The sequence below is a fragment of the Martes martes genome, assembly GCF_963455335.1.
Source record: "Martes martes genome assembly, chromosome: 11".
In the NCBI taxonomy this organism is placed as follows: Eukaryota; Metazoa; Chordata; class Mammalia; order Carnivora; family Mustelidae; genus Martes; species Martes martes.
In genome coordinates this window covers 103,029,682-103,057,612 of record NC_137899.1, presented here as the reverse complement: position 1 = coordinate 103,057,612, position 27,931 = coordinate 103,029,682, and the positions used below count along the sequence as shown (strand labels likewise).

General features: G+C 43.4%; 1 protein-coding gene across 1 annotated transcript in view; it reads right to left on the bottom strand.

Annotated features, from left to right (window-relative positions):
- Window positions 1-27,931, bottom strand: part of GALNTL5 (polypeptide N-acetylgalactosaminyltransferase like 5) — a gene marked incomplete at its 3' end in the record, with an annotated part of 53,357 nt that continues 25,426 nt past the window's right edge. The window contains exons 5-8 of the mRNA XM_080818765.1: window positions 26,251-26,500; window positions 14,251-14,368; window positions 2,805-2,954; window positions 1-192 (exon numbers count right to left, since the gene is read on the bottom strand). Coding sequence (XP_080674891.1) covers window positions 1-192; window positions 2,805-2,954; window positions 14,251-14,368; window positions 26,251-26,500 — 710 coding nt within the window. The remainder of the gene's footprint in view (window positions 193-2,804; window positions 2,955-14,250; window positions 14,369-26,250; window positions 26,501-27,931) is intronic.

Genomic DNA, 27,931 nt, shown 5'->3' with positions numbered 1-27,931 from the left:
TTAGCCCTTCATTAATGAAAATGATTTGTTTCCTTTTCTTTGGCTGTCCTTAGATGTCTCCAGTTCTGGGAAGACATTATCCAAATACCACTGAAATGGTTTGCAACCCAACCGTTTCCTCCGTTCAGCGCGCTCACCGATGTTTCCGTAGGCAACGGATTCCAGACCAGGTTGTCGTAAAAAAAACTGCTCCTAAATGGAAATAGAGAGTCATTCCATTAAACCCAACAAGCCGTATCTAACGTAGCAGTATATCCTTCCATCACCTGAACAACAACAACAAAAATCAGAAGACCTTCCGATTCCATCCGTAGAGTGAGGGCTGAGACGCACGTGGCACCTGGATTCCCTCGCCCCACACGCATTCTCAGTACGCGCTGTGACAAACCACAGCAGAGGGGTGCAGAGGGATCCAGGACGGGACCCAGGGATCTGGGTGCTGCAGAGGGATCCAGGACGGGACCCAGGGATCCGGGTGCTGCTTCTTAGAAACCCAAGAATCACAGCCACCTATGGTGACATGTTTATATGTTCAGATTTTAAAAGACTTTGAAAGTATGTTTTTAAAATATACTAACAGGTAGGGGCTCTGTGGAGCAGTGAGGAGCCACCTAGGTGGCTCAGTTGGTTAATCATCTACCTTCAGCTCAGGTCATAATCCCAGGGTCCGGGGACTGAGCCACTCAACAGGCTCTCTGCTCAGCAGGGAGTCAGCTTCTCCCTCTTCCTCTGCCTACCCCTCCACCCATGCACTCTCTCTCTCTAAAATAAATAAATATTTTTTAATAAAATAAAATAAAATATGCTAACAGGTGGAAAAATTGCAGAACAAAATATTGTGTGAATCTCATTATATAAAAGGATATGTATTTGTTTTTAAATGTGTGTTAACAAGAGACTATTCATTTTAGTGATTGCTAAATTTAGTGATTTAGCGCTTGCTAATTTAATGTTACTTCTGAGGGGTGGAACTATGGTCTGAGAAAGCTTGCTTTTCACTTAGTACTCTTTCAGTACTGTATGACTTTTAAACATGAGTATGTTTTACCTTTTAAAAAATAATTTCTTTTAAAAATCAGGAGATATAATAAGCATACAAAAAGTACATAAAATTCAATGTGCAACTTAATGAACTGTTGAAAAATCAACCCCCGTGATACTGACTAGGTCAAGAAATACTACACAAACGATCTCCTCAAAGCCTTTCCCGTCGAGAACGAAGCCTTTCCCTTGGTTTTAAATGCTATCTTGATTATGTATTCATGCTTTTGCTTTTCTTTTTAGCTTTGATTATCTAATTGTGCACACATACATTATGTAACTTAATTTTACCCATTTTTAATTTAATAGGAACTGGAATAAATCAGTATACATTCTATTGTTTTTGGCTGCTTTAGTTCACCATTATGTCCTTAAGATGGGCTGTACGGTTGTATGTATGTCTACGGTTAATTTTCATGGCCAAATAGAATTATATCAATTAAATGTCTCATTTACCCATTCTGATCCTGATGAGCACGTGGGCTGTTTTAGTGTTGGCTAACACCTACAATCCTGTTTGTAAACATTCTCGTTCGTGCATTCTTGCACAAAAGCATGCCTTTCTGGGATGTATGTGCAGGATGGAATTGCTAGAACGTGGGATATTCATGATCTTTACTTGATTTTGCCTAACTGTCTCCCAAAGTGAGTTTGTAATAATGAGTGCTCCCACACACGATGTCTGAGAATTCCTGTGCTTGCCAATACTTGGTCCTATCAGACTTTAAACAGTTTTGCCAATCTAAGTGGCTACGTAGAAATACCTCACTGAGGCTTTAATCTGCATTGCCCTGATTACTAGAGAAAGAGTATTATTACTTTTATAATTTAAAATACTAAATAAAAATTAGATTAAGACCAGAACATAGACTATCATAGAGAGATTCTTACATATTTCTCCCCATGTATCTGATATGAGGTCTTGTTGGGGTTACTGCTATATTGGTTCGTGCATGGATTCTGGAGGGACCACTTTCAAATGGGGCCAGAGCGGCGTGTTCTCTGTGCGCCCTTTTAGGTCCTGACTAGGGGCTGGCGGCTTAGGGAGGTGCACAGATGAAGGAGCATGGCTTTGATAGAGAAATCTTTGACTGTCGGTTGAAAAGAGGTAATGGGGGGCCCCTGGGTGGCTCAGTGGATTAAAGCCTCTGCCTTCGGCTCAGGTCATAATCTCAGGGTCTTGGGATCAAGCCCCGCATCGGGCTCTCTGCTCAGCGGGGAGCCTGCTTCCTCTCTCTCTCTCTCTGCCTGCCTCTCTGCCTACTTGTCATCTCTGTCTGTCAAATAAATAAATAAAATCTTTAAAAAAGAAAAGAAAAGAGGTAATGGAGTTTCTCGTGTGGTCTCCAGATCACAGCAACTGCATCCCTTGAGAACTTGGTAGCAGAGGAAGAGAACCTGGGGAGATGCCTGTGGGGAGGAGGGCAGGGAGAGCTGCTTCAGAGGGGCACTGCCTGGTGGGGGGGGGGGGGGAATAGATCCGGGCCAAACAAACTTCTGGTGGTGGTGGATTTACTTCCGAGAAACTTGAGTTTCCCTAGAAATTAAAATAAAAAGTAATGCTCCAGGGTAGTAGGTTTGAATGAACCAATTGAGAATAGGGTCTGGGGAAGGTAGATGAGTGGCTGAAGGCTAATTTAAGGAAAATAGAGGGGAAAACCCCAAAACTTGTTCTCTGGAAAGGTAGTAGTAGCAGGTGTCTTTAGGGCAAGTCCCATTCTGTACTCTTGCTTGTCTTTCCAAATCAGAGACGTTTCCTTCACCTTGTATTGGTCCAGCCAAACGTGCACCAATCTGAGATTGTTATAGGTCACGGATTTCATAAAACCAGGTCGATTTGGAAAGCGTGGCTTATTGATGTGTCCCACTCGCGAGCAGGGGAGTATGAAAAGTTGGCCTCCACACATCCAGATCTAGACAAAACCAAAAAACATTAATGCATGTTTGCTAGTACTACTAGGCAACTGCAGAATCTTTTTTTTTTTTTTTTAACAAACATAGGAATAGCTAACATGTCTTAGGTTGTTCATTTAATCCTCACAACAACCCTATAATGTGGATACTGTGGTAATCCCCACTTTACAGATAAAGAAACTCATACATACGTTGAGTAAGAAACTTGCCCAGTGACAGAGAGTGCAGGGTTTAAACTCAGGAAGTTTGGCTTCCGAGTCAGCACTCCAAATACAAAGTAATTCTGTCTCCCTCATAAAAAACGATTCTTTGTCTTTGTTTTGTTCTTTTCAAAAAAATTTTTATTTATTTATTTGACCGAGAGAGAGAGTGAGCGAGCACAAGCAGGGGGAGCAGCAGGCAGAGGGAGAGGGAGGAGTAGTTTCCCCACTGAGCAGGGAGCCCGATGCAGGACTTGATCCCAGGACCTTGGAATCATGACCTGAGCCAAAGGCAGATGCTTAACCCACTGAGCCTCCCAGGTTCCCCATATGTGACCTATTCTGATGCTGATTATGTATAAAAGGTGGCAAAGTAGTTTGTCTTCAAATATTCACTAACCATGTTCTGAGCATGACTAAGTGTTTCTGGATGTTAGCAGGTAACAAGAAAATACCGATCAGGGCTAAATTCAATGATACCTCTTTTTTGTACTTTAAACACTTCCTAAAACTTTTTAAAAAGATTTTTATTTATTTGACAGAGAAAGAGAGAGCATAGCAGGGGGAGCAGCAGGCAGAGGGAGAGGGAGAAGCAGGCTCCCTGAGCAGGAAACCAGATGCGGGGCTTGATCCCAGAACCCTGGGATCATGACCTGAGCCAAAACCAGATGCTTCACTGACTGAGACACCCAAGCACCCCTGGGTCTCATTTTCATTTGAAATTGAGAACTACACAGTTGTACGCTTAAGATACTGTTTGGGGGGGCACTTTGTTATATATCAAAAGCTAATTACTACTAGCTATCTATAATGTTTTATTCTCCTTTTTTTAAAGTGAGAACTTAAGGATATTTGGAAGATCATTAGTATCTGTTTGATAATTAGACGGGAGAAAGCACTGTTGATTATGTTTGAAATGTTTCTTGATTAGAAAAGAAATCTGGCATACAGAATAGAAAACAAAAGTAATCAAAGTGATGGAAGAGGTACAAGACTAAAAATTTTTTGAAAAAACATTCTCAAAAATCATGGGGTGCCTGGGTGGTGCAGTCCGGTGAGCACATCTGACTCTTGGTTTTGGCCCTGGTCATGATCTCGAGGTCATGGGATTGTGTCTCTCCCTCTGGCCCTCTTCCACCCGCCTGGAATGAATAAATAAATAAATCTTTTAGAAAATATCAAATTGTGGGCACCTGGGTGCTCAGTCCATTAAGCTGCTGCCTTGGGCTCAGGTCAGGATCCCAGGGTCCTGGGATCGAGTCCTGCATTGGGTTCCCTGCTCAGTGGGGAGCCTGCTTCTCCTTCTCCCACTGCCTGCAGTTCTGCTTACTTGTGATCTCTCTCTCTGTGTCAAATAAATAAATAAAATCTTTTTAAAAAATCAAATTGAAGGAAGCTACAGCAATTTAGCTTAATCTTCCTAGAGCTCATGTAGTTGTTCTCTTACTCTTGATTCATTCTCAAGAGGGACATGATCTATCTGGACATACATTTTGCTGGGCTCACTGTCCGTGTAGACGATGGTCTGCTTGCTTCCTCAGAAGTTCTGCTGGAAGTTGTCCACCCAGCTCCTGGTTTCTGTTATTATTATTATTAGCAGCAGTAGTAGTAGTAGTAGTAACAGCACTCGCACCTCACTGAGAGTTAAGCTAACACAGTGGGTAAGAGCACAGACTCTGGGACGCTCAGTACAGTTCGAGTCCTCCGTCAGCTGTATGAACGAAGGCAAGTTACTGCAGTTACTCAACCTACTTGTGCCTCAGTTTCCTCAACTGCAGAGTGAGAGTAAGTACCCACCTCATGGGATTGCTATGAGCATTAGATAATTTGATACTTATAAAATGCTTAGAGTTTGTGTTTGTAAATTAGTGTGTATCTCTGCTGTAGTGAAGTGTGGTAGGTTGCCAGAATGGCCACACATCTTCATTCCTCTGTGCACACTTCTGTGCAACATAACATTGTCCCTCATTCCATCAAGAGGTAAAGCTTATTTCTCCACCTCTTAAATCTGGCCTTGGCCACAGGATTTGCTTCGGCCAATGGGACCTTAACAAATGTGACACAAACAGATGCTTGAAGTGTTTGCTGCATGGGACTTCATTTGCTACTCTTGGGAACCTTGTGACCATCTCACTGGAAATGAGCCTGAGCTAGCCTGACTGATGTAAGAGACAAGTGGCCAGTCATCTCCACTGCCCCAGCGATCACTGGGCGAATGTCCAGACATGCAAATGATGTCATCCTAGACTCGCCAGCCCCAGCTGAGCCTCCAGATGAACACAGATGTATAGGCAATACAAGTAGAAACGAGCCATCCAGTCTCTGACCAGAAAAGCCACTTTGGCAACACAGTGAATTATGAGAAATTAGAACTGTTTGCTGTTTCAAGCCACTGTGTTTCGGCATAGTTTGTTATACAGCAAAAGCTAACTGATACATGAGGGGACATTTTTCTCTTAACTTCAGTTTTACTCATTAAGTAAAACAGACCTCCATCCACTTGGTTGCTTATTCCAGAAACTTGGTGTGATAGATGGAAATATTATTCAGCAAATATTAGTTCACTCTCCCATCCCTCACTTTGGGGCAAAGTTTATTTCTTGGACATCCTGACTTTGGGCTTGTCCCTCTGTTGCCTTGGCCAACACAATGGGAGTAGACATGATGCAGGCTGAAGCTTTAAATATGCTTTGTGGTCTGGCTTGACTCTTGCATCCTTGCCCATCCAAATGAGAATATGCTGAGTTGCTACTAGTCATCACTAATATACTAGTACCTCAAATACTAGTAGAATAGTAATACTAGTAGAACACGAATAGAATTCTTTTTTTTATATACAAGTAGAATTCTAATACTCATAGAGTGATGAATGGACCTGAACTGAAGTCAAAGACTAGAGCCAAGCCCAGACCATCTAAATTCAGAGGCAGCGTCCCCCTTGCCAGCCCATGAACATAAGAAAGAAACAACCTAACGCTTATTGGTCTAAGTGATTCAGTGTTGAGCTAGTTTGTAACATAGTGTCATCATGGCATTAGCCAACTGATAATGGCCTGTCTGGGACACCTCCCTCTCTTAACAGCCATCTTACCTGCTCGGTCTCTTAGTTCCACCCACTCTAATCATAAGATATGCCTGGAATTTGTCCAGTCTTTCCGCCTCCATTACAACTGCTCTTAGTTCCATCCAAGGTCACCCTTTGTCCAGATCATCACAAGAAGCTCCTGCTCTCCCTGCTTATCCTCCACTTTGTTCATCTCCATCACCGTCCTACTTACAACCTACCTGCAGCATTCCACCATGCAAAAGATACAACCTAAATCCTTACAGGGTTCTGGGGCATCCTGCCCTTGCCCCTTCCCCAGCCTCCCCTTAACCTCCTCTACTTGCATCATGGCCCAGCCTCACTGGCCCTTCTCCACTGACACACATGGTTGGAAAGCTGCCTATTTTCTGAGTCTGCAGGCAGAAATCAGGGCATTACTAAGTATTTTCTTTCTTCTTTAATCCGTATTTGTTTTCATGAGGTGACGCAGGGGTACCGCATGTGACAAAAACCAGGGTAGGATTTTCTCAGGCTGTTCCATTGGCCTCGCAGTTATGGTGCTGCCTTCCAGATTCAGGCAGTCCATCAGATTTATTTTCTAGTCTATTCCGCCTTCCCCAGTCTCAATAAACTTCTCAGCAGAACGTTAGGAGAGGCTGCTAGCCAAAGACCATTTTATTTTATTTTATTTTTCAAGATTTTATTTATTTATTTTGACAGACAGATCACAAGGAGGCAGAGAGGCAGGCAGAGAGAGAGGAGGGAGGAAGCAGGCTCCCTGCTGAGCAGAGAGCCCGCTGCAGGGCTCGATCCCAGGACCCCGGGATCATGATCTGAGCTGAAGGCAGAGGCTTTAATCCACTGAGCCACACAGGCGCCCCGCCAGATACCATTTTAAACGAGGACTCTGGGGGGCACCTGGGTGGCTCAGTGGGTTAGGCCGCTGCCTTCGGCTCAGGTCATGATCTTGGGGTCCTGGGATCGAGTCCCGCATTGGGCTCTCTGCTCAGCGGGGAGCCTGCTTCCCCGCCCCCCCCCCCCGCCTGCCTCTCTGTCTACTTGTGATCTCTCTCTGTCAAATAAATAAATAAAATCTTTAAAAAAAAAAATGAGGACTCTGGGATGGCTGTCGCGTAGAAAGAAAGGAACCGATATTGGCTGATGGCTCATTCGGTGGCAGACACGGTTTTAAATGCTTGATGTATGTTGCCCCAGTGGATACACACAACGATTATTCTGATCATTTATACATGATCGAGCTTCCTAGACTCCAACCAGTTCAACCATTTACAAATATTTCCCAACCACTTCTTATGTGGCAAACATACTAGGTGCTCTGGGACCCAGGTGTGAACAAGTCAGACCGTGCCCCTGCCTCGCAAGGCTCACCGCCTGGTCAGTACACAGATTGATGGGCGTCCAGCACAAAACAAAAATGGAGTCTCTGATTCAAAAATTATAATGAATTTCAGGAAGGCAACAGTGGAGTATTTCACTAAGTGTGGGGTCCTTCCAAACGTGCCCCCACGGGCAACCACACAGGTTGTATGCCCACAGAGCCTGCCCTGAACTTGGTACACTAGAACAGGTGCTGTCACGGTACTGTCTACTCAAAAAAAGAAAAATACAGCATGCGCTCTAATGCATGAGCACACACAGGAGAAAGGACCCCAGACTTGTGCATGTGCGTGTGCATGTGCGTGTACATGTGCGTGTGTGCATGGGCATGCAGGGAGAGCGGCGATAAGGTCAAGAAAGCCTTCCTGAAGAGATTACATCAAAGCTGTGAAATGGACTGTGGTAGTGGGAAAGAGCAAAGTGGACGGAGGTGAGTGATGACTTAGACCTAGATCTAACCATACCTGGTGGGAGAAAGAGAGGCATGAAAGGGAGAGTGGAGACCAAGAAGGTACTCTGGGGGGATAGGGGATGGACGGTTGCAGGCAGGAGGAGGGCAGCATGTCACCCATCCAAAGAGGAAAAGAACAAGGGAGGAGGCATGGGTTCGAGGGGGTAGAAAGAGCTCCATTTTCAAAATATTGGGTTTAGGATACCCATGGGATATTCAACCTACAGGACAATCACCTATAGGCCATTAGATGTACAAGGTGATGGCACAGAAAGACCTGGGAAGGAGCTAGGACTATGTCACCAGCCTGTAGTCATTCAAGGGTGGTGTGGTTAAGGTTACTGAGAGGATGGAGAAGAGAAAGAGGGTCTTGGGGCAACCGAAGAGAGGAGGCAATTCGGAGCAATGGTGACCATGGTAAGCCGCGGTCAGAGAGCAGGGGACTTCTAAGGAGCCCACCCCCCCTTATGCAGACCCTAAGAATGTGGTCTGCCCTTTCTCTATCGCCAGCACACGGTTTGCTTTCTAATCGAAGCATCTGAAGAGGTGCGGCCACCTTGGGCGGCATCTAAGCTTGCTTCAATACCTAAGAGGTCCCGTCCCATAGTGAGGCAGGTGATGCTCAGAGGATACGGCAGGGCTCCGGGGCTGAAGCAGGGCACCTTGCCCGCATCTGGGGCCTCCAGGATGGAGCGCCAAGCCACGCAGGCTGTCGGGGGCTGCTGGAGGCCGGCCTGCTCTCCACCAGGAAATGGAAGTGTGGATCTGCAGCCTGGGTTAGGAGAGGCCCCCTGAGGCTGCAGGTGAAGCCGCAGCTCCCATCCCCACTCTCCGGAGTGAGCGCAGCAGGGCAACTAAGACAAATTCAGAGCTCTGGAGACTTCCAGAGAGAAATGACTTACAGACAGAATAGAACCAAGCCGGCGAGGTCTCCAGACCTGAACTTGAGTGGACAGTACCAAGCAGGACCCACAGGTCCGGAGCAGACACCTACGAGTTCCCTGAGTCAAGGCAAGTTACTCCAGCACTCTGCACTCCAGCTCCTGCACTCTAAGTAGGACATCACGCACCTAGTTCGCAGCCTCGTCAGGAACATTAAACAAGTTAACACCTGTTAGATTCTGGAGCAGCGCACGTCATATACATAAGACCTCATCCAATAAACGAAATGCATCTTTATCCTTTACCCAATAACTTAAAAATGCCATTTCTGCAGGGAAGCCACCGAAGACACGTGGCTCCCCCAACACACGGCTGGATTCCCCTTTTATCGGATCTCGTAGTGCTCTGTATGTCTCCTCCATTGCGTCTATCAAATGTAAATAACTAATCACCTCTCTTCACTCCAGAGCATGGAGCTGCATGCTCTCCTGAGCCATGTTTGCTCTGAGTGCCACCGAATTTAGTCCTAGCACAGCACTTTGCATGTAACAGGCTTTCGGCATTGGTGAGTGAGTGAATGGATGGATGGATGGATGGATGGACAGATGGACGGATGAGAGCTGTGCCTTCTTCTGAATGCCCGGAGTGTGGCATAGCCCAACACAGCAGGTGCTCCTACATGAGGGCAACACTGGACCTAACGAGAACTCTTGACAGCGTCTTCACCCTAAACAAGTATCGACCTGGGTACTGTCACCACCCAGGTGTTAGTGAGAGTGATGGGAGTTCATGCAGGGGTGCCCTGAAAAATATCAGCAAGGTGTGACAGACCCAGGCCAATCAGAACAGATATGCGACAACAGGTCCCACGCCCCTGTCCTGCCAAGCACGGTCCCTTCTGTTGGTGGGTCATAGAAAGCCCCTGTGGGCAATATTCAGTCAGCTCAGAGTTGAAGTTCTTCCCCACTGGGTAAGGAAATATCACACTGTATTAACCACCAATGTGGCTTCACAGGTGCAAAACAGCTGAGGTCAGCCATGAACCACAAGGAGCACACGGGGCAAGAGGGGACAGCTGACAAGAGCACCAGTCTCAGGGACACCCACGCTTCTGGGATGCACAGAAGATACTCCTGCAGACACAGAACAGAGCTGTGGAAGGGGAACCAGGAGCGATGTTCTAAACTCCAAGGAAACATCTGGAAAAAACCAGCTGACAGCATCAAATGTTGTAGTGACCTCCAGGACACAGAAGAACAAAAGGCATCCATTAGGGACATCAGTATTAAACTGGTGAGAGTTCCCGGAATGCTGTCCCAGGGTGCCGAGGCCACCAGGATGTTGATTTGTTGGAATGAGCACTGAGAAATGAAGACATATGTACAGGTGTCGATGATCTTCTCTCCAGAAACACAGGGTTACTTACCTTGGTTAGAGACCGTAGCCAGTGTCAAGAGAGTACACCTCCTATTTACTAATTTACATGTTTATGAAGAGCGAGACCCACACATACTTAAAAAATATGAAGGCACCATTAGGAATGGAGTAGTTGAGAATATGGAAGCAAGGAAAATTAATACATTTGAATGATACATTAACTGTTATTTGATATCTGGAGGGAATATAGAACCAGAAAAAGGAATACACTCCCTCTTCAAATATGCATGTGTTGTTCACAAAATTGATGTTCTTGAGACACAAGGATGTGCTTATTAAGATATTAGGTCCTGAAAAGGGGACGAAGTATGCCATACACCATACAATAAAACATGCAATAAAACAAGGAATCATCAGCCAAACAATGGAAAGTATCAAAGGAATGAACATTATAAACTAATGCTGGGATCAGAAGGGAACACATGATGGGGGCGGGGAGAAGCAATGAAAACAACATGCCTCCCACTTACTGCCAAGCAGGGCCTTAAGAGGAAAAAGGTATTGTTCCAGGTATTTTTATATTCGCAATAACGTACCTGAAACACTATGAATGGAGTCTGTGCTTGAGAGAACTTTGAGCGAGTGAACAAAGTAACAAGCCAAAAGAAGGAAGAGGGAGACCAGATCCAAAACATAACAGCAGCAGCAAACAAACAAAAAAATTCAGAAAAATAAAACACAAAAAGCAAATACAGCAAACAATTTAATACCCGCTAAGATAATAGGTACATTCAGAGGCTGGTCTCTGCGGATGACTGCAGAGTGTAAGGACAGAGGGCAACATAGAGTCATTACAGCTCTCGCGTATTAAGCACCTTCCAGAAAGTCTCTGTTTACTGCACTGTAAGAAGGACCCTGTTTTTTCATTTTACCTGCAAGGAAGCTAAAGCTCAACCAAGATTTGAACTTAGTCATGGATTAAACTGCTTTCTCTGCACCAGACTGTCTCCGCCGGGAAGAAACAAACAGGCAGAGAGAAAGGTGAGAAAAAAAATTAAGGATAATAATGGGGAGTTCACAACCCAGATTTGTATGCACAGTTCAAAGTGTCCATTATTTATTTTAAGTTTTATTCATTTGAGACACCTCTATACCCAACGTGGGGCTCGAACTCACAACCCTGAGATCAAGAGTTGCAGGCTTTTTTGACAGAGCCAGCCAGGTGCTCCAAAGTGACCATGATAAAAAGTCTACGAGAATTTAGTCAAAAACCCACAGCAACTCCTTTCTAGATACGTCTCCAAAGGCAAAGGAAACAAAAGTGAAAATGAAATTTTGGGACTTCATCAAGATCAAAATCTTCTGCACAGCAAAGGAAACAGTCAACAAAACAAAGAGGCAACCCACGGAATGAGAGAAGATATTCACAAATGACACTACAGACAAAGGGCTGATATCCAAGATCTATAAAGAACAACTCAAACTCAACACACACAAAACAGATAATCACGTCAAAAAATGGGCAGAAGACATGAGCAGACATTTCTCCAAAGAAGACATACAAATGGCTAACAGACACGTGGAAAAATGTTCATCACCACTACCCATCAGGGAGATTCAAATCAAAACCACATTGAGATACCACCTTACAGCAGTTAGAATGGCCAAAATTAACAAGGCAGGAAACAACGTGTGTTGGAGAGGATGTGGAGAAAGGGGAACCCTCTTACACTGTTGGTGGGAAGGCAAGCTGGTGCAGCCACTTTGGAAAACAGTGTGGAGATTCCTTAAGAAATTAAAAATAGAGCTACCCTATGACCCTGCAATTGCGCTACTGGGTATTTACCCCAAAGATACAGATGTAGTGAAAAGAAGGGCCATCTGTACCCCAACTTTCATAGCAGCAATGGCTATAGTCGCCAGACTGTGGAAAGAACCAAGATACCCTTCAACAGACAAATGGATAAAGAAGATGTGGTCCATATACACTATGGAGTATTAGTCAGCCATCAGAAAGGATGAATACCAAACTTTTGTAGCAACATGGATGGGACTGGAGGAGATGATGCTGAGTGAAATAAGTCAAGCAGAGAGTGGGTCAATTATCACATGGTTTCACTTACTTGTGGGGCCTAAGGAATAACATGGAGGACATGGGGAGATGGAGAGGAGAAGTGAGTTGGGGGAAATCGGAGGGGGAGACGAACCATGAGAGACTGTGGACTCTGAGAAACAAACCGAGGGTTTTGGAGCAGGGGGTGGGGTGGAGAGGGGGTTGGGTGAACCTGGTGGTTCGAATTAAGGAGGGCACGTATTGCATGGAGCACTGGGTGTGGTGCATAAACAATGAATTCTGGAACACTGAAAAGAAATTAAAAAAAAAATAAAAATTTTTAAAAAAGAATCTAGTCAAAAACCAAAACTTACCTATGATAAACACAAAATAAAAATCTGAATGGCACTTTTATATTTTCTTTAGACTCTCTCCCAGAATATCTACTTCGTACTTTCTTCTCTACCCCAATTATTTCATTAAATCTTCACAAACTTGCAATTTAAGAAACAGAACAAATGACCAAAGGAAAAGAGAGAGAGAGGGAGGGAGAGAGAGAAAAACCAGGAAACAGACTCTTAACTCTGGGGAATACACTAGTGGTCACCGGAGGGGAGAGGGTGGGGGATGGGGGAAACAGGTGATGGAAATTAAGGAGGACACTTGTTCTGATGAGCACCAGGTGAGGTCTGGAATTGCTGAATCCCTATGTTGTACAACTGAAACGAATACAACACTGTGTTAACTATCCTGCAATTAAAATAAAATTTAAAAACCTACAAAAAATGCAAAACTCTCCACAAAATTCTGAGAATGACGTTTATATTTGTTGCTATTTACCAGGTAAGAAAATAGGGAATTCGAAAAACTAATGGCTGCCCCACAATCTTACAGCAAGTTAGCAACAGAGCTGGGACCCATTCTGATGCCTAATTACTAGTGATCTAATATCACGGGAATATTTAAAAGTCAAATCTACTTTTATATTTGAGATGTAATTCACAGTCTACGAGAAATTCACCCTTTTGCAGTGGATGATTCAGTGATTCTGGGTATTTTCACGAGGCTCATTCTGGAACATTCTCACCACTTCCAGAAAGAGCCCTGGCACCCATCAGCACTCATTCTCTTTCCTCAAGCTTCTGGCAACCACTAATCTACCTTCTGTTTCTATGAATTCGCTTAGTTTGCACATTTCCTAGAAGTGGACTTATTCATATAAATATGTGGGCTTTTGTGTCTGGCTTCCTTCATCCACTGTAATGTTTTCAAGTTCCACCCATGTTGTAGCAGGTATCCTGGGATTCAAGGGTTGAGAGACAACCTAGACACCCCCTACCAAGTCTTCTCAATTTGCAGATGGGGAAACTGAGGCCTGAGACAGCCCGCAGAGTTAGCGGCACCCAAGTCCCCTACTGCGTAACCCTGTCATTTTCACTACACCACAACCACCAAGACAATCAGTGTAATAAAGAAGAGCTTTCACAAATAAATAAAAACATCAATGTGATATGCCATAGATTAGAAAGAACAAAACATAAGGTAATAAAAGCTGGTATTTTACTAACTATGGTCACACTCAGCGAGGAGTCCCACAGGTCATTTGTTTCACAGGATGTAGGAATGGTACGCGATGCGCAGGCAGGAAAACTGGGCATAAGTTTGAAATGGTCCCTCTCTCTGAACAAAGGTAATGATTTTAAAAGCCGGTCTGTCTGTTTTTCAGAGGGTTTTGAAGGGGCGGGGGTGGGAGGTTGGGGGAACCAGGTGGTGGGTATTAGGGAGGGCACGGATTGCATGGAGCACTGGGTGTGGTGAAAAAACAATGAATACTGTTATGCTGAAAAGAAATACAAAATTAAAAAAAAAAAAAGCCGGTCTGAATTACCCTTAGTGAAAGTTCCAAATTTTCCGCTCCCGAGAGTTCCATGTCCCTGTCGTACTGTCCAATCTCGTTAAAATAATGCCTATTTATAGCAAAAATTCCTCCAGCCATTGCAGGTGACCTGAAAAGGACACATAAATATTAAATCACAGACTCGATCATTCTGGATTTTTTGCCAAAATTATACTGAATATTAGCAATAACATAAAAACTAGAAAACAGCACAATACTGATACAAAATTGTTAATATATATTTAGGAAAACACGACCTAAGCAAAATCAAGAGTCCCACACTTAACCAACTCCGCCACCCAGGCGCCCCCGCAGTAACTTTTACGTAGCTCTCAATGAATTGTATAGTGACATATTCTAAATGTTGTCTTCTTCGTGAGAGGGAACATCATCTTTAGAACGTGAGTTTCCCCCGGGAACAAATATTGAATTGAGATTAGAGTTTACAAATCTCCCTTTCCAAGCACATCAAGTGTGTTACATTTACTTTTGAGAAAAACACAATGTTACAAAGCATCTTTTTTGGGTCCACCAATAGCAGGGCCCAATAACACCAAAGTAAGTTCATCTACTCATTCTTTTTTTTTTTTTTTAAGATTTTATTTATTTCACAGAGATCACAAGTAGGCAGAGAGGCAGGCAGAGAGAAAGAGGAAGGGAAGCAGGCTCCCCGCTGAGCAGAGAGCCTGATGCGGGGCTCGATCCCAGGACCCTGAGATCATGACCCGAGCCGAAGGCAGAGGCCTTAACCCACTGAGCCACCCAGGTGCCCCTACTCATTCATTTTTTTAAAAAGTAGGTATTAAACACCTATGATGTGTTAGAGACAAATTAGTGAATCAATAGGTCAAGGTCCCAGCTCGTACGGGGGCAAGAGTGGAAAGAGGGACCCCAGTGTCACCGTGGTCTGGAGGAAGAGGATGGGATCATGGATAAGGGTCCAGCGGTGAATGAGATGTGATCCAACTCTGGATGTATTTTGAAGATGGAACCAGCAGATTTGCTTACGAGTGGGATGTGGGTGGAGGAGGAAGAGAAGAGTGAAGGGCAACCCCAGCATTTGGGCCTGGGCACCTGGGAGGTAGAGTTGCCATGCACTGAGATGGGGTTGCGGGGGCCGGAGGTAGATTTTGGTGGAAAGATTCAGCTGGGGACATGTTTGAGGTGTCAAGTCAGCATTCAAGTGGGGATGCCAGTAGGCAGTTGGAGGGAAGAGTCTGGCACTGGGCGAGCGGCCGGGGCTGGAGACAGAACTCTGGGGGATCCTCAGCTTGAGATGGGCAAGAAGCACTTCGTGAGCGTGGGGAGGCGGAGAAGAGGATCAAGAACTGAGGTTGGAGAGAAGACGAGGAATCGAGCACTTAGCAAAGGAGATGGGAGCGAGCAGACGGGGTGAGGGGTGGTTAGAAGGAAGACCTGGAGATTGGATCTGATCTGGAGTCCAAGGGAGGAGTTACAGTATATACAGTATATACCCAGGATATAGGGTGTATAATGCACGGGGCATACAACATATGAGGTATTGACGGTCTATGGTATCAGTAAGGCTTTCAGTCAACACTAGGCTCTTAGTTGTTAGGGAATTGGGGTGTCAAAAGCTACATTCAGAGTTTTGACTGCACGGGGTGGTCAGTGTGCCTAACTCCTGTGTTGTTCAAGGTGAACTGTACGTTATAACACATGTATCATGTATGATATATATTCTATAAATGATTGGTATCATACTAGGTTTTTTATGGCTTGATTTTTTATTTAGCCTATTGTGAGAATTTCCCTTTTACAGTAATTAGCTTTCAAAAAACTTTAGGTAATATTCTACAAAGTATTATTATAGTTTTTAACCATTTCACTATTGAACACTTATGTTGTTTTTATTTTTTAGCTAAGATAAATGTTGCTGCGATAGATATCTCTGTACTTACTTCTCATTAACTCCTTAGGGAAATGTTTCAAGAAGTGGAATTATTGAATTGAAGAATAACATTTATAAGATTTTTAAAGTATATTAATGTATTAATTTTAATTTATATAACTATAATGTCAAATAGTTTTCAAAAGAATGTGTGACTATATCTATGCTCATAGTGTATTCAAATTCCAAAAATGTTACTACTTAGCAAATATCAGGAGTAGTTTCCCTATTGAAATTTTTAGAACCTAAAGCATACCTGATATGTGATATATGGAAATACCATAAAATTATGTCAATTTTTTGTAAATGGTATTCTGCAACTCCTTCTTACTGAAAGTAACTTCATTTTAAATTAAATAAGTTCATTTTGAGATGAACTCCAAAGATTGATGCTTTATTTTTTTATTTTTGAGTAAATCAATATTTTTACATATTTAACATTATTTAAATGAAGTGTATCTTTATTCTTTTTCATTCTGATGTCTGGGGGTGCCTGGGTGGCTCAGTCGGTTAAGCAACTAGCTCTTGATTTCAGCTCAGGTCATGATCTCAGGGCCATGAGATCGAACCCTGTGTAAGGCTCCTTGCTCCACAAGGAATCAGCTTGGGATTCTCTCCCTCTCCCTCTGCCCCTCCCTATCCCACTCATTCTGAAGTCTACAACAGTAAAACAGCAACCATTTATACAGATCAATTCCCCTGTGTCAGCCCTTAGGTTATGTTCTTTTTTTAAAATTATTTTTATCAACATATAATATATTATTTGCCCCAGGGGTACAGGTCTGTGGATCATCAGGCTTACACACTTCACAGCACTCACCATAGCACATACCCTCCCCAATGTCCATAATCCAACCACCCTATCCCTACTCCCCCACCCCCAGCATTAGGTTATGTTCTTTTTTTTAAAATTTAATTAATTTATTTTAATAAACATATAATGTATTTTTATCCCCAGGGGTACAGGTCTGTGAATCGTTTACACATTTCACAGCACTCATCATAGCACATACCCTCCCCAATGTCCATATCCCCACCACCCTCTCCCGTCCCCGCTCCCCCCAGCAACCCTCAGTCTGTTTTTTGAGATTGAGTCTTTTATGGTTTGTCTCCCTCCCAATCCCATCTTCTTTCATTTTTTCTTTTCCTACCTCCCCCCAACCCCCCCACATTACATCTCCACTTCCTCATATCAAAGAGATCATATGATAGTTGTCTTTCTCCGATTGACTTATTTCGCTAAGCATAATACCCTCTAGTTCCATCCACGTCGTCGCAAATGGCAAGATTTCATTTCTTTTGATGGCTGCATAGTATTCCATTGTGTATATATACCACATCTTCTTTATCCATTCATCTGTTGATGGACATCTAGGTTCTTTCCGAAGTTTGGCTATTGTGGACATTGCTGCTATAAACGTTCGGGTGCACATGCCCCTTCAGAGCACCATGTTTGTATCTTTAGGATATATACCCAGTAGTGCAATTGCTGGGTCATAGGGTAGCTCTATTTTCAGTTTTTTGAGGAACCTCCACACTGTTTTCCAGAGTGGTTGCACCAGCTTGCATTCCCACCAACAGTGTAGGAGGGTTCCCCTCTCTCCGCATCCTCGCCAGCATCTATCATTTCTTGACTTGTTAATTTTAGCCATTCTGACTGGTGTGAGGTGGTATCTCATTGTGGTTTTGATTTGTATTTCCCTGATGCCGAGTGATGTGGAGCATTTTTTCATGTGTCTGTTGGCCATCTGGATATCTTCTTTGCAGAAATGTCTGTTCATGTCCTCTGCCCATTTCTTGATTGGATTCTTTGTTCTTTGGGTGTTGAGTTTGCTAAGCTCTTTATAGATTTTGGATACTAGCCCTTTATCTGATATGTCGTTTGCAAATATCTTCTCCCATTCTGTCGGTTGTCTTTGGTTTTCTTAACTGTTTCCTTTGCTGTGCAAAAGCTTTTGATCTTGATGAAATCCCAATAGTTCATCTTTGCCCTTGCTTCTGTTGCCTTTGGCGATGTTCCTAGGAAGAAGTTGCTGCGGTTGAGGTCAAAGAGGTTGCTGCCTGCATTCTCCTCAAGGATTTTGATGGATTCCTTTCTCACATTGAGGTCCTTCATCCATTTTGAGTCTATTTTCGTGTATGGTATAAGGAAATAGTCCAATTTCATTTTTCTGCATGTGGCTGTCCAATTTTCCCAGCACCATTTGTTGAAGAGGCTGTCTTTTTTCCATTGGACATTCCTTCCTGCTTTGTCGAAGATTAGTTGACCATAGAGTTGAGGGTCTATTTCTGGGCTCTCTATTCTGTTCCATTGACCTATATGTCTGTTTTTGTGCCAGTACCATACTGTCTTGATGATGACAGCTTTGTAATAGAGCTTGAAGTCTGGAATTGTGATACCACCGACTTTGGCTTTCTTTTTCAATATTCCTTTGGCTATTCGAGGTCTTTTCTGGTTCCATATAAATTTTAGGATTATTTGTTCTATTTCTTTAAAAAAAATGGATGGGATTTTGATAGGGATTGCATTAAATGCGTAGATTGCTTTAGGTAGAATAGACATTTTCACAATATTTGTTCTTCCAATCCATGAGCATGGAATATTTTTCCATTTCTTTGAGTCTTCCTCAATTTCTTTCATGAGTACTTTATAGTTTTCTGAGTATAGATTCTTTGCCTCTTTGGTTAGATTTATGCCTAGGTATCTTATGGTTTTGGGTGCAATTGTAAATAGGACTGACTCCTCAATTTCTCTTTCTTCTGTCTTGTTGTTAGTGTAAAGAAATGCGACTGATTTCTGTGCATTGACTTTATATCCTGACACTTTACTGAATTCCTGTACAAGTCCTAGCAGTTTTGGAGTGGAGCCTTTTGGGTTTTCCACATATAGTATCATATCACCTGCAAAGAGTGATAGTTTGACTTCTTCTTTGCCAATTTGGATGCCTTTAATTTCTTTTTGTTGTCTGATTGCTGAGGCTAGGACTTCTAGTACTATGTTGAATGGCAGTGGTGATAACGGACATCCTTGCCATGTTCCTGACCTTAGCGGAAAAGCTTTCAGTTTTTCTCCATTGAGAATGATATTTGCAGTGGGTTTTTCATAGATGGCTTTGATAATATTGAGGTATGTTCCCTCTATCCCTACACTTTGAAGAGTTTTAATCAGGAAGGGATGCTGCACTTTGTCAAATGTTTTTTCAGCATCTATTGAGAGTATCATATGGTTCTTATTCTTTCTTTTATTAATGTATTGTATCACATTGATGGATTTGTGGATGTTGAACCAACCTTGCAGCCCTGGAATGAATCCCACTTGGTTGTGGCGAATAATCCTTTTAATGTACTGCTGGATCCTATTGGCCAGTATTTTGGTGAGAATTTTCGCATCTGTGTTCATCAAGGATATTGGTCTGTAATTCTCTTTTTTGATGGGATCCTTGTCTGGTTTTGGGATCAAGGTGATGCTGGCCTCATAAAATGAGTTTGGAAGTTTTCCTTCCATTTCTATTTTTTGGAACAGTTTCAGGAGAATAGGAATTAATTCTTCTTTATTTTTTTTTTTTTAAAGATTTATTTATTTATTTGTCAGAGAGAGAGAGGAGCGAGAGTGAGCACAAGCAGACAGAGTGGCAGGCAGAGGGAGAAGCAGGCTCCCTGCTGAGCAAGGAGCCCGATGTGGGACTCGATCCCAGGACGCTGGGATCATGACCTGAGCCGAAGGCAGCTGCTTAACCAACCGAGCCACCCAGGCGTCCCGGAATTAATTCTTCTTTAAATGTTTGGTAGAATTCCCCTGGGAAGTTGTCTGGTCCTGGACTTTTGTTTGGAGATTTTTGATGACTGTTTCAATCTCCTTACTGGTTATGGGTCTGTTCAGGTTTTCTATTTCTTCCTGGTTCAGTTGTGGTAGTTTATATGTCTCTAGAAATGTATCCATTTCTTCCAGATTGTCGAATTTGTTGGCGTAGAGTTGCTCATAGTATGTTCTTATAATTGTTTGTATTTCTTTGGTGTTGGTTGTGATCTCTCCTCTTTCATTCATGATTTTATTTATTTGCATCCTTTCTCTTTTCTTTTTGATAAGTCTGGCCAGGGGTTTGTCAATTTTATTAACTCTTTCAAAGAACCAGCTCCTAGTTTCATTGATTTGTTCTTTTTTTTTTTTTTTTTTTTTTTTTTTTAGTTTCTATTTCATTGATTTCTGCTCTGATCTTTATGATTTCTCTTCTCCTGCTGGGTTTAGGCTTTCTTTGTTGTTCTTTCTCCAGCTCCTTTAGGTGTAGGGTTAGGTTGTGTATTTGAGACCTTTCTTGTTTCTTGAGAAAGGCTTGTACCGCTATATATTTTCCTCTCAGGACTGCCTTTCCTGTGTCCCACAGATTTTGAACAGTTGTGTTTTCATTATCATTTGTTTCCATGAATTTTTTCAATTCTTCTTTAATTTCCTGGTTGACCCATTCATTTTTTAGAAGGATGCTGTTTAGTCTCCATGTATTTGCATTCTTTCCAAATTTCCTCTTGTGATTGAGTTCTAGCTTCAGAGCATTGTGGTCTGTAAACATTCAGGGAATGATCCCAATCTTTTGATACCGGTTGAGACCTGATTTATGACCCAGGATGTGGTCTATTCTGGAGAATGTTCCATGTGCACTAGAGAAGAATGTATATTCTGTTGCTTTGGGATGGAATGTTCTGAACATATCTGTGATGTCCATCTGGTCCAGTGTGTCATTTAAGGCCTTTATTTCCTTGTTGATCTTTTGCTTAGATGATCTGTCCATTTCAGTGAGGGGAGTGTTAAAGTCCCCTGCTATTATTGTATTACTGTCGATGTATTTCTTTGATTTTGTTATTAATTGGTTTATATAGTTGGCTGCTCCCATGTTAGGGGCATAGATACTTAAGATTGTTAGGTCTTCTTGTTGGACAGACCCTTTGAGTATGATATAGTGTCCTTCCTCATCTCTTATTATAGTCTTTGGCTTAAAATCTAATTGATCGGATATAAGGATTGCCACCCCAGCTTTCTTCTGATGTCCATTAGCATGGTACATTGTTTTCCACCCCCTCACTTTAAATCTGGAGGTGTCTTCGGGTCTAAAATGAGTTTCTTGTAGGCAGCATATTGATGGATTTTGTTTTTTTATCCATTCTGATACCCTGTGTCTTTTGATTGGGGCATTTAGCCCATTAACATTCAGGGTAACTATTGAGAGATATGAATTTATTGCCATTGTATTGCCTGTAAGGTGACTCTTACTGTATATTGTCTCTGTTTCTTTCTGATGTACTACTTTCAGGGTCTCTCTTTGCTTAGAGGACCCCTTTCAATATTTCCTGTAGAGCTGGTTTGGTGTTTGCAAATTCTTTCAGCTTTTGTTTGTCCTGGAAGCTCTTTATCTCTCCTTCTATTTTCAATGATAGCCTAGCCGGATATAGTATTCTTGGCTGCATGTTTTCCTCGTTTAGTGCTCTGAATATATCATGCCAGTTCTTTCTGGCCTGCCAGGTCTCTGTGGATAGGTCCACTGCCAATCTAATGTTTTTACCCTTGTATGTTACAGACTTCTTTTCCCGGGCTGCTTTCAGGATTTTCTCTTTGTCGTTAAGACTTGTAAATTTTACTATCAGGTGACGAGGTGTGGACCTATTTTTATTGATTTTGAGGGGCATTCTTAGCATCTCCTGGATTTTGATGTTTGTTCCCTTTGCCATATTAGGGAAATTCTCTCCAATAATTCTCTTCAATATACCTTCTGCTCCCCTCTCTCTTTCTTCTTCTTCTGGAATCCCAATTATTCTAATGTTGTGTCATCTTATGGTGTTGCTTATCTCTCGAATTCTCTCCTCGTGGTCCAGTATTTGTTTGTCTCTCTTTTGCTCAGCTTCTTTATTCTCTGTCATTTGGTCTTCTATGTCACTAATTATTCTGCCTCATTTATCCTAGCAGTAAGAGCTTCCACTTTTGATTGCACCTCATTAATAGCTTTTTTTATTTCAACTTGGTTCGATTTTAGTTCTTTTATTTCTCCAGAAAGGGCTTTTATCTCTCTGGAGAGGGTTTCTCTAATATCTTCTATGCCTTTTTCGAGCCCGGCTAGAACCTTGAGAATCATCATTCTGAACTCTAGATCTGTCATATTACCAATGTCTGTATTGATTAGGTCCCCAGCCTTCAGTACTGCCTCTCGTTCTTTCTTTTGTGGTGAGTTTTTCCGCCTTGTCATTTTGTCCAGATAAGATTTGCTTTCTCCTCCTCTGGAATTCCGCTGTTCTCCTTGGTGAGTGAAGTTGGTCTCGGCTGGGTTTCTTGTTGATCTTCTGGGGGAGGGGCCTGTTGTAGTGATTCTCAAGTGTCTTTGCCGCAGGCGGAATTGCACCGCCCTTGCCAGGGGCCGGGCTAAGTAATCCGCTCGGGTTCGCTTTCGGGAGCTTTTGTTCCCTGAGCGCTTTCCGTAGAGTCCGGAGGACGGGAATGAAGATGGCGGCCGCCCAGTCTCCGGCCCGGAAGAGCCGAGAGCTTGGGGTTCTGCTCCTCAGTGCGCCCTCAGAGCAAAGCGCCCAACCGCCCCGCCTCCCTGGCCTCCGGTCGCACCTGGAGGAAAGCAGTCAATTGCTGGCACTTGGAGAAAAGCGCCCGGTCGCTTCTGTCTCCGTGGCCTCCAGCCACGCTCCAAGCCCACCCAGCCTGCGACCTGCACAAGGTAACCCCGGGCTGAGAGCTCGCTCCTCGGCTTTGTCACTCACTCCTCAGCTTTGTCGCTGTAGCCAGCTTCCCCACTCTAACACCTGTGAGCTCTGCGGCACTCAGACACCCCCGGTCCTTCTGTGACCCCGCAGGACCTGGGGTTACACTGACCGCATGTGGGCTTCCCCCCGGTTTAGCCTCTGGAGTGATGTCCCTCCGTGGAGCAGACTTTTAAAATTCCCGATTTTGTGCTCTGTTGCTCCACCGCTTGCCGGGAGCCGGCCCCTCCCGCTGCAGTCTGTCTTCCCGTCGCTTTGGATTCACTTCTCCGCAGGTCCTACCTTTCAGAAAGTGATCGATTTTCTGTTTCTAGAATTGTTGCTCTTCTTCTCTTCGATTTCCCGTTGGATTTGTAGGTGCTCACAATGGTTAGATAAGCTGTCTAGCTGATCTCCTGCTACCCGATGTCGTCTCAGCTGCTACTTCTCCGCCATCTTGACTCCTCCCCTCCTAGGTTATGTTCTTTACAAGCATTGGCCCATTTAATCTCTTTGATAATCTAGAGAGGTACACATTTTTTTAAAGATTTTTAAAATTCATTTGACAGAGAGAGATCACAAGTAGGCAGAGAGGCAGGCAGAGAGAGAGGAGGAAGCAGGCTCCCCACTGAACAGAGAGCCAGATGCGGGGCTCCATCCCAGGACCTTGAGATCATGACCTGAGCTGAAGGCAGAGGCTTAACCCACTGAGCCACCCGGGTGCCCCAGAGGTATGCATTTTATTATCGTCATTTTATAGACAAAGATAGTGAAGCTGAGAGAGGCAACTCACCCAGCAGAGGGCTGCCTTACTGCATAACTCCAGGGATGCCAACCACCTATAATCTTTGTGAACAGGGTCTCCTGGAGATGTCCAGTACACAGCCTATACAGCTGTACACAGCAGTCCTCAACAGCTAACAAGTGGTGGTTGGAGCAGAGCAAAGATGTGTTATACACAGTGGAAGGTGCATGAAGTGATCTATTATTCTAAAAACAAAGACATTTGGTGACATCTGCAAAGTAGGTTTTTTTTTTTTTAAAGATTTTATTTATTTACTTGACAGACAGAGAGTACAAGTAGGCAGAGAGGCAGGCAGAGAGAGAGGAAGGGAAGCAGGCTTCCCGCCCAGCAGAGAGCCCAATGTGGGGCTCGATCCCAGGACCCTGGGATCATGACCTGAGCTGAAGGCAGAGCCTTTAACCCACTGAGCCACCGAGGCGCCCCTGCAAAGTAGGGTTTTAAGAAAAGTAATGTAGCAACAGAGAAACTGGCATGAGGGAGTGGAGCCTGCAGGCCAGCTTGTCCCTTACAGTGTAGAGGCTAAGCCCGGGACAGCGAAGGCCTGGACCATGGGGACAGGCAGAGAGATGGACAGATGTCCTGTGAGAGTCATCACAAAGGCTGAGTCCCCTGGAGCTGGTTAATCACTGAGTTAGAGTAGGCAGTGGCAGACCGCAGGTGTAGTCAGGCTTCACGGCTGCATAGTACTCCACTATGGTTCCAGCATAAAGTATTAAATAATCTCCCAGTTACTCCTTGGGTTCTTAGTGTTTATTTCATCCTTGAATATGGAGGCCAGGCTGCATCTCAGGAGTAAGGGCAGAGACAGGTACTGGGATCAAGAGAAGTAATGAAGTTTTAGAGTACCCACTGTGGGGGGTGGGGGGAGCGGGGAATGAGTGCATAAAGAGATGGCAGACCAGCATGAGGCTGGAGATCATCCATGCATAGAAGCATCGGCTCACATCTCTTAAAGGAACAAAGAGGGCGCCTGGGTGGCTCAGTGGGTCAGGCCTCTGCCTTCGGCTCAGGTCATGATCTCAGGGTCCTGGGATCGAGTCCCGCATCGGGCTCTCTGCTCGGCGGGGAGCCTGCTTCCCCCTCTCTTGCTGCCTGCCTCTCTGCCTGCTTGTGATCTCTCTCTGTGCGTCAAATAAATAAATAAATTCTTTAAAAAAAAAAAAAAAGGAACAAAGAAAACAGAAGGTGAACTTGATCCGACTTGGAGTTTCGCGAGGTTGCTGTGGCAGGCTAGAGGTCCTGGCAGGAAGAGCAGGGAATTTGCAGATCAGGAAGGCCACAGAAGAAGAACAAAATCACTGGGGCACCTGGGGGGCTCAAGTCAGTTGAGCATCTGCCTTTAGCTCGGGTCATGATCTCAGGGTCCTGGGATGGAGCCCCACATCGGTCTCCCTGCCCAGCAAGGAGCCTGCTTCTCCCTCTCCTGCTGGTGCTCCCCCTGCTTGTGCTCTCTCTCTCTCTCTCTCTCTCTCTCAAATAAATAAATAAAATCTTTAAAAGGAGAGGAGAAAGAAACCAGGAGGGGGAAAAACAGAAATCAAAGAACTGGAGATCCTGATGATGTCCAGTGAGTAGGTGGGCAGGTGTGAGTGGGGCATAGCAGGGAAAAATTAGGAACATCTTAGGCTGTGGCCCAAGAGACAGATATCCAGTAATTTAGAAGATGAAAGGTCCAGGACATGGCTATAGGAATAATAATAACTAACAATGATATACATTGATATAGTACTTAATCATGGACAGATACTGTTCTAAGCTTTGATATATACTAAGTCATTCTCACAACAACACTGTGAAGTATGATTAACCTCCAGACTTCCCACATAAGGAAATAAGGTGTAGAGAGGTTAAGTAACTTGCACAAGGTCCCAGAGCTCTCGTTACACTAAAATAGAGACAAAGATCAAGAACTTGCTAGGCTGCAGTGTTAGAAAATTTACTCACGTAATTTGTAAAACACAGAGGTTGGTAGTAGAGGAACAGGAGGAGCGGGGCATCAGTTGTCAGTAAATGTGGGAGTGGGGGGACCTGGAGGAAATCTCTCCGGAAATAGCCTCACAGATGCCGTTAAAAGTCACAACATCACATTGTCCTCATTTAGAAATACATTTTCCAAGACTAATAATCTAGGAAAATTGTATTCATATCTATAAAATTATAGATGAATGCACTTAGATAAATGTTTTATATATGAGTTTAGCCAAGACTTCTACCTTCTCCGGGCTATCCACAGTGCTAGAATTTTGTTCATTGACCACATGCAATTTCCTCCTGAGAACCAAGTCCACATTCTAAAGACGGACACCTGAAACCGGAGGGACACTGTCCAGGGCAGTGTTCTTAACTGGACTGAGATGCTCGTTTCCAATCAAAGAAACTAAAAACCTACCAAATTCTATTATTATAGACTTTTAGAAACAAGATAAACAACAAAAGAGTTCTCATTAAATCTCTCAATCAAGAAATTGAAAGAACCATCTCTGAAATCTTCTATTTTTTCCCTAGGTCCCAATACATATTCCCATAACCTGAAGAAATGTCCTACCGGATGGGTCTAGTGGGTCCTTCTGGTCCATCCATCTCATAAGAGAAAACATTATCCCATTTAAATTCTAGATGCCAGTTGAAAGCACCCCTTACCGCCGGAGAGGGCCTGTACTCTAGGGTCTCATGGTCAATGGGATCTATCAGAGGACACACCACCATTCTGGGATCCTTGGCAATGGCATGCAGCAAGGGCTGCAGCCACACACGATTCACCTCGCAGTGGCTATCCAGGAACACCAGCACATCCCCTGGGGAGGAAAGAACAGGTTAGTGTTAATGCGTATGGCTAAGACAGTTGACGACCCAAATCAAAGTTTAGTGCAAGGAGTATTTGTTAAGCGTTTACTGTGTTTGGCTTTTCAAGTGCTTCCAGATTCACTGGGGGTCAGTGGGGACTGGAAACACATACTTTATTTGGTACCATATCATGTACCATGATGTGCCATAGATGTTCAGAAGAAGCTGGTGAATTGTGGGTGAGAGAGTGGTTTGGGGAAGATTCTGAAGAAGCAGATGTAACTGAGTTGGGCTTTAATTTAAAAAAAAAATTATGCTAAGTATTTTTGCTCTTGAGTTCAAGTTTAATGAATATCTGCTTAGAGAACATGGGGGAAATCGGCATTGCCAAAATAAAGAATACATGTTGTTAAAGTACCTTAATGGGCTCAAATTGGAAGGGACCTCAGAATTCAGGTGCAGAGTTTGGATAAAATCATAGGGAGGTATGAGAAACATTCCACGGTTGATCAGAACACTTAATGTTGTTAAGGTGGTAATAATCTCCAAATTGATCTATAGATTCGGTATAATTCTTATCAAAATCGCACCTGGTTCTTTTGCAGAAACTGATCCTAAAATTCATACAGAAAGGCAAAGAACCCACATTAGCTAAAATGATCTTGAAAAAGAACAAAGTTGAAGGACTTCCAGATTTCAAAACTTCCAGATTACTACAAAGCTATAACAATAAAACAGTATGACACTGGGATAGGGATAACGAAGAGATTGAAGGGATAGAATTGAGAGTATAGAAATAACCAAGCATCTGTGGTTAGTTGACATTTGACAAGGCTGCTCAGCCTGTTCAATGGGAGAAAGAATTAATCTCCTCAGTGAATGGTCCCAACACATCTGGGTATCCACATGAAAAAGAGGGGCGCCTGGGTGGCTCAGTCGGCTAAGTGTCTGACTCTTGATTTCATCTCAGGTCTTGATCTCAGGGTCATGAGTTCAAGCCCTGTGCTGGGCATGGAGCCTGCTTAAGAGAAAAGAAAAGAAAAAGAAAAGAGAAGAGAAGAAAAAGAATGAAGTTGGGTCCCCTCATGGCAAACACAAAAACTAAGTCAAATGAATCACAGACTTAAAATGTCAGAACTAAAACTATAAAACTCTCAGAAGAAAACAGAAGCATCCACTGCTGACCTCAGGTCAGATGATTTCTTAGATGTGACACCAAAAATACAAGTGACAAAAGAAAAAATAAATAGGACTTCATAAAAATTAAAAATGTTTTGTGCTTAAAGAGACACCATAAATTTGAAAAAAAAATCCACAAAAGGGGAGAAATTATTTGAAAATCACACATTTGATAAAGGACTTGTATCTAGAATATGTAAGGAACCCTTACAACTTGAAAATAATAAAAAAAGATAACCTAACTTAAAAAATGGGCAAAGGAG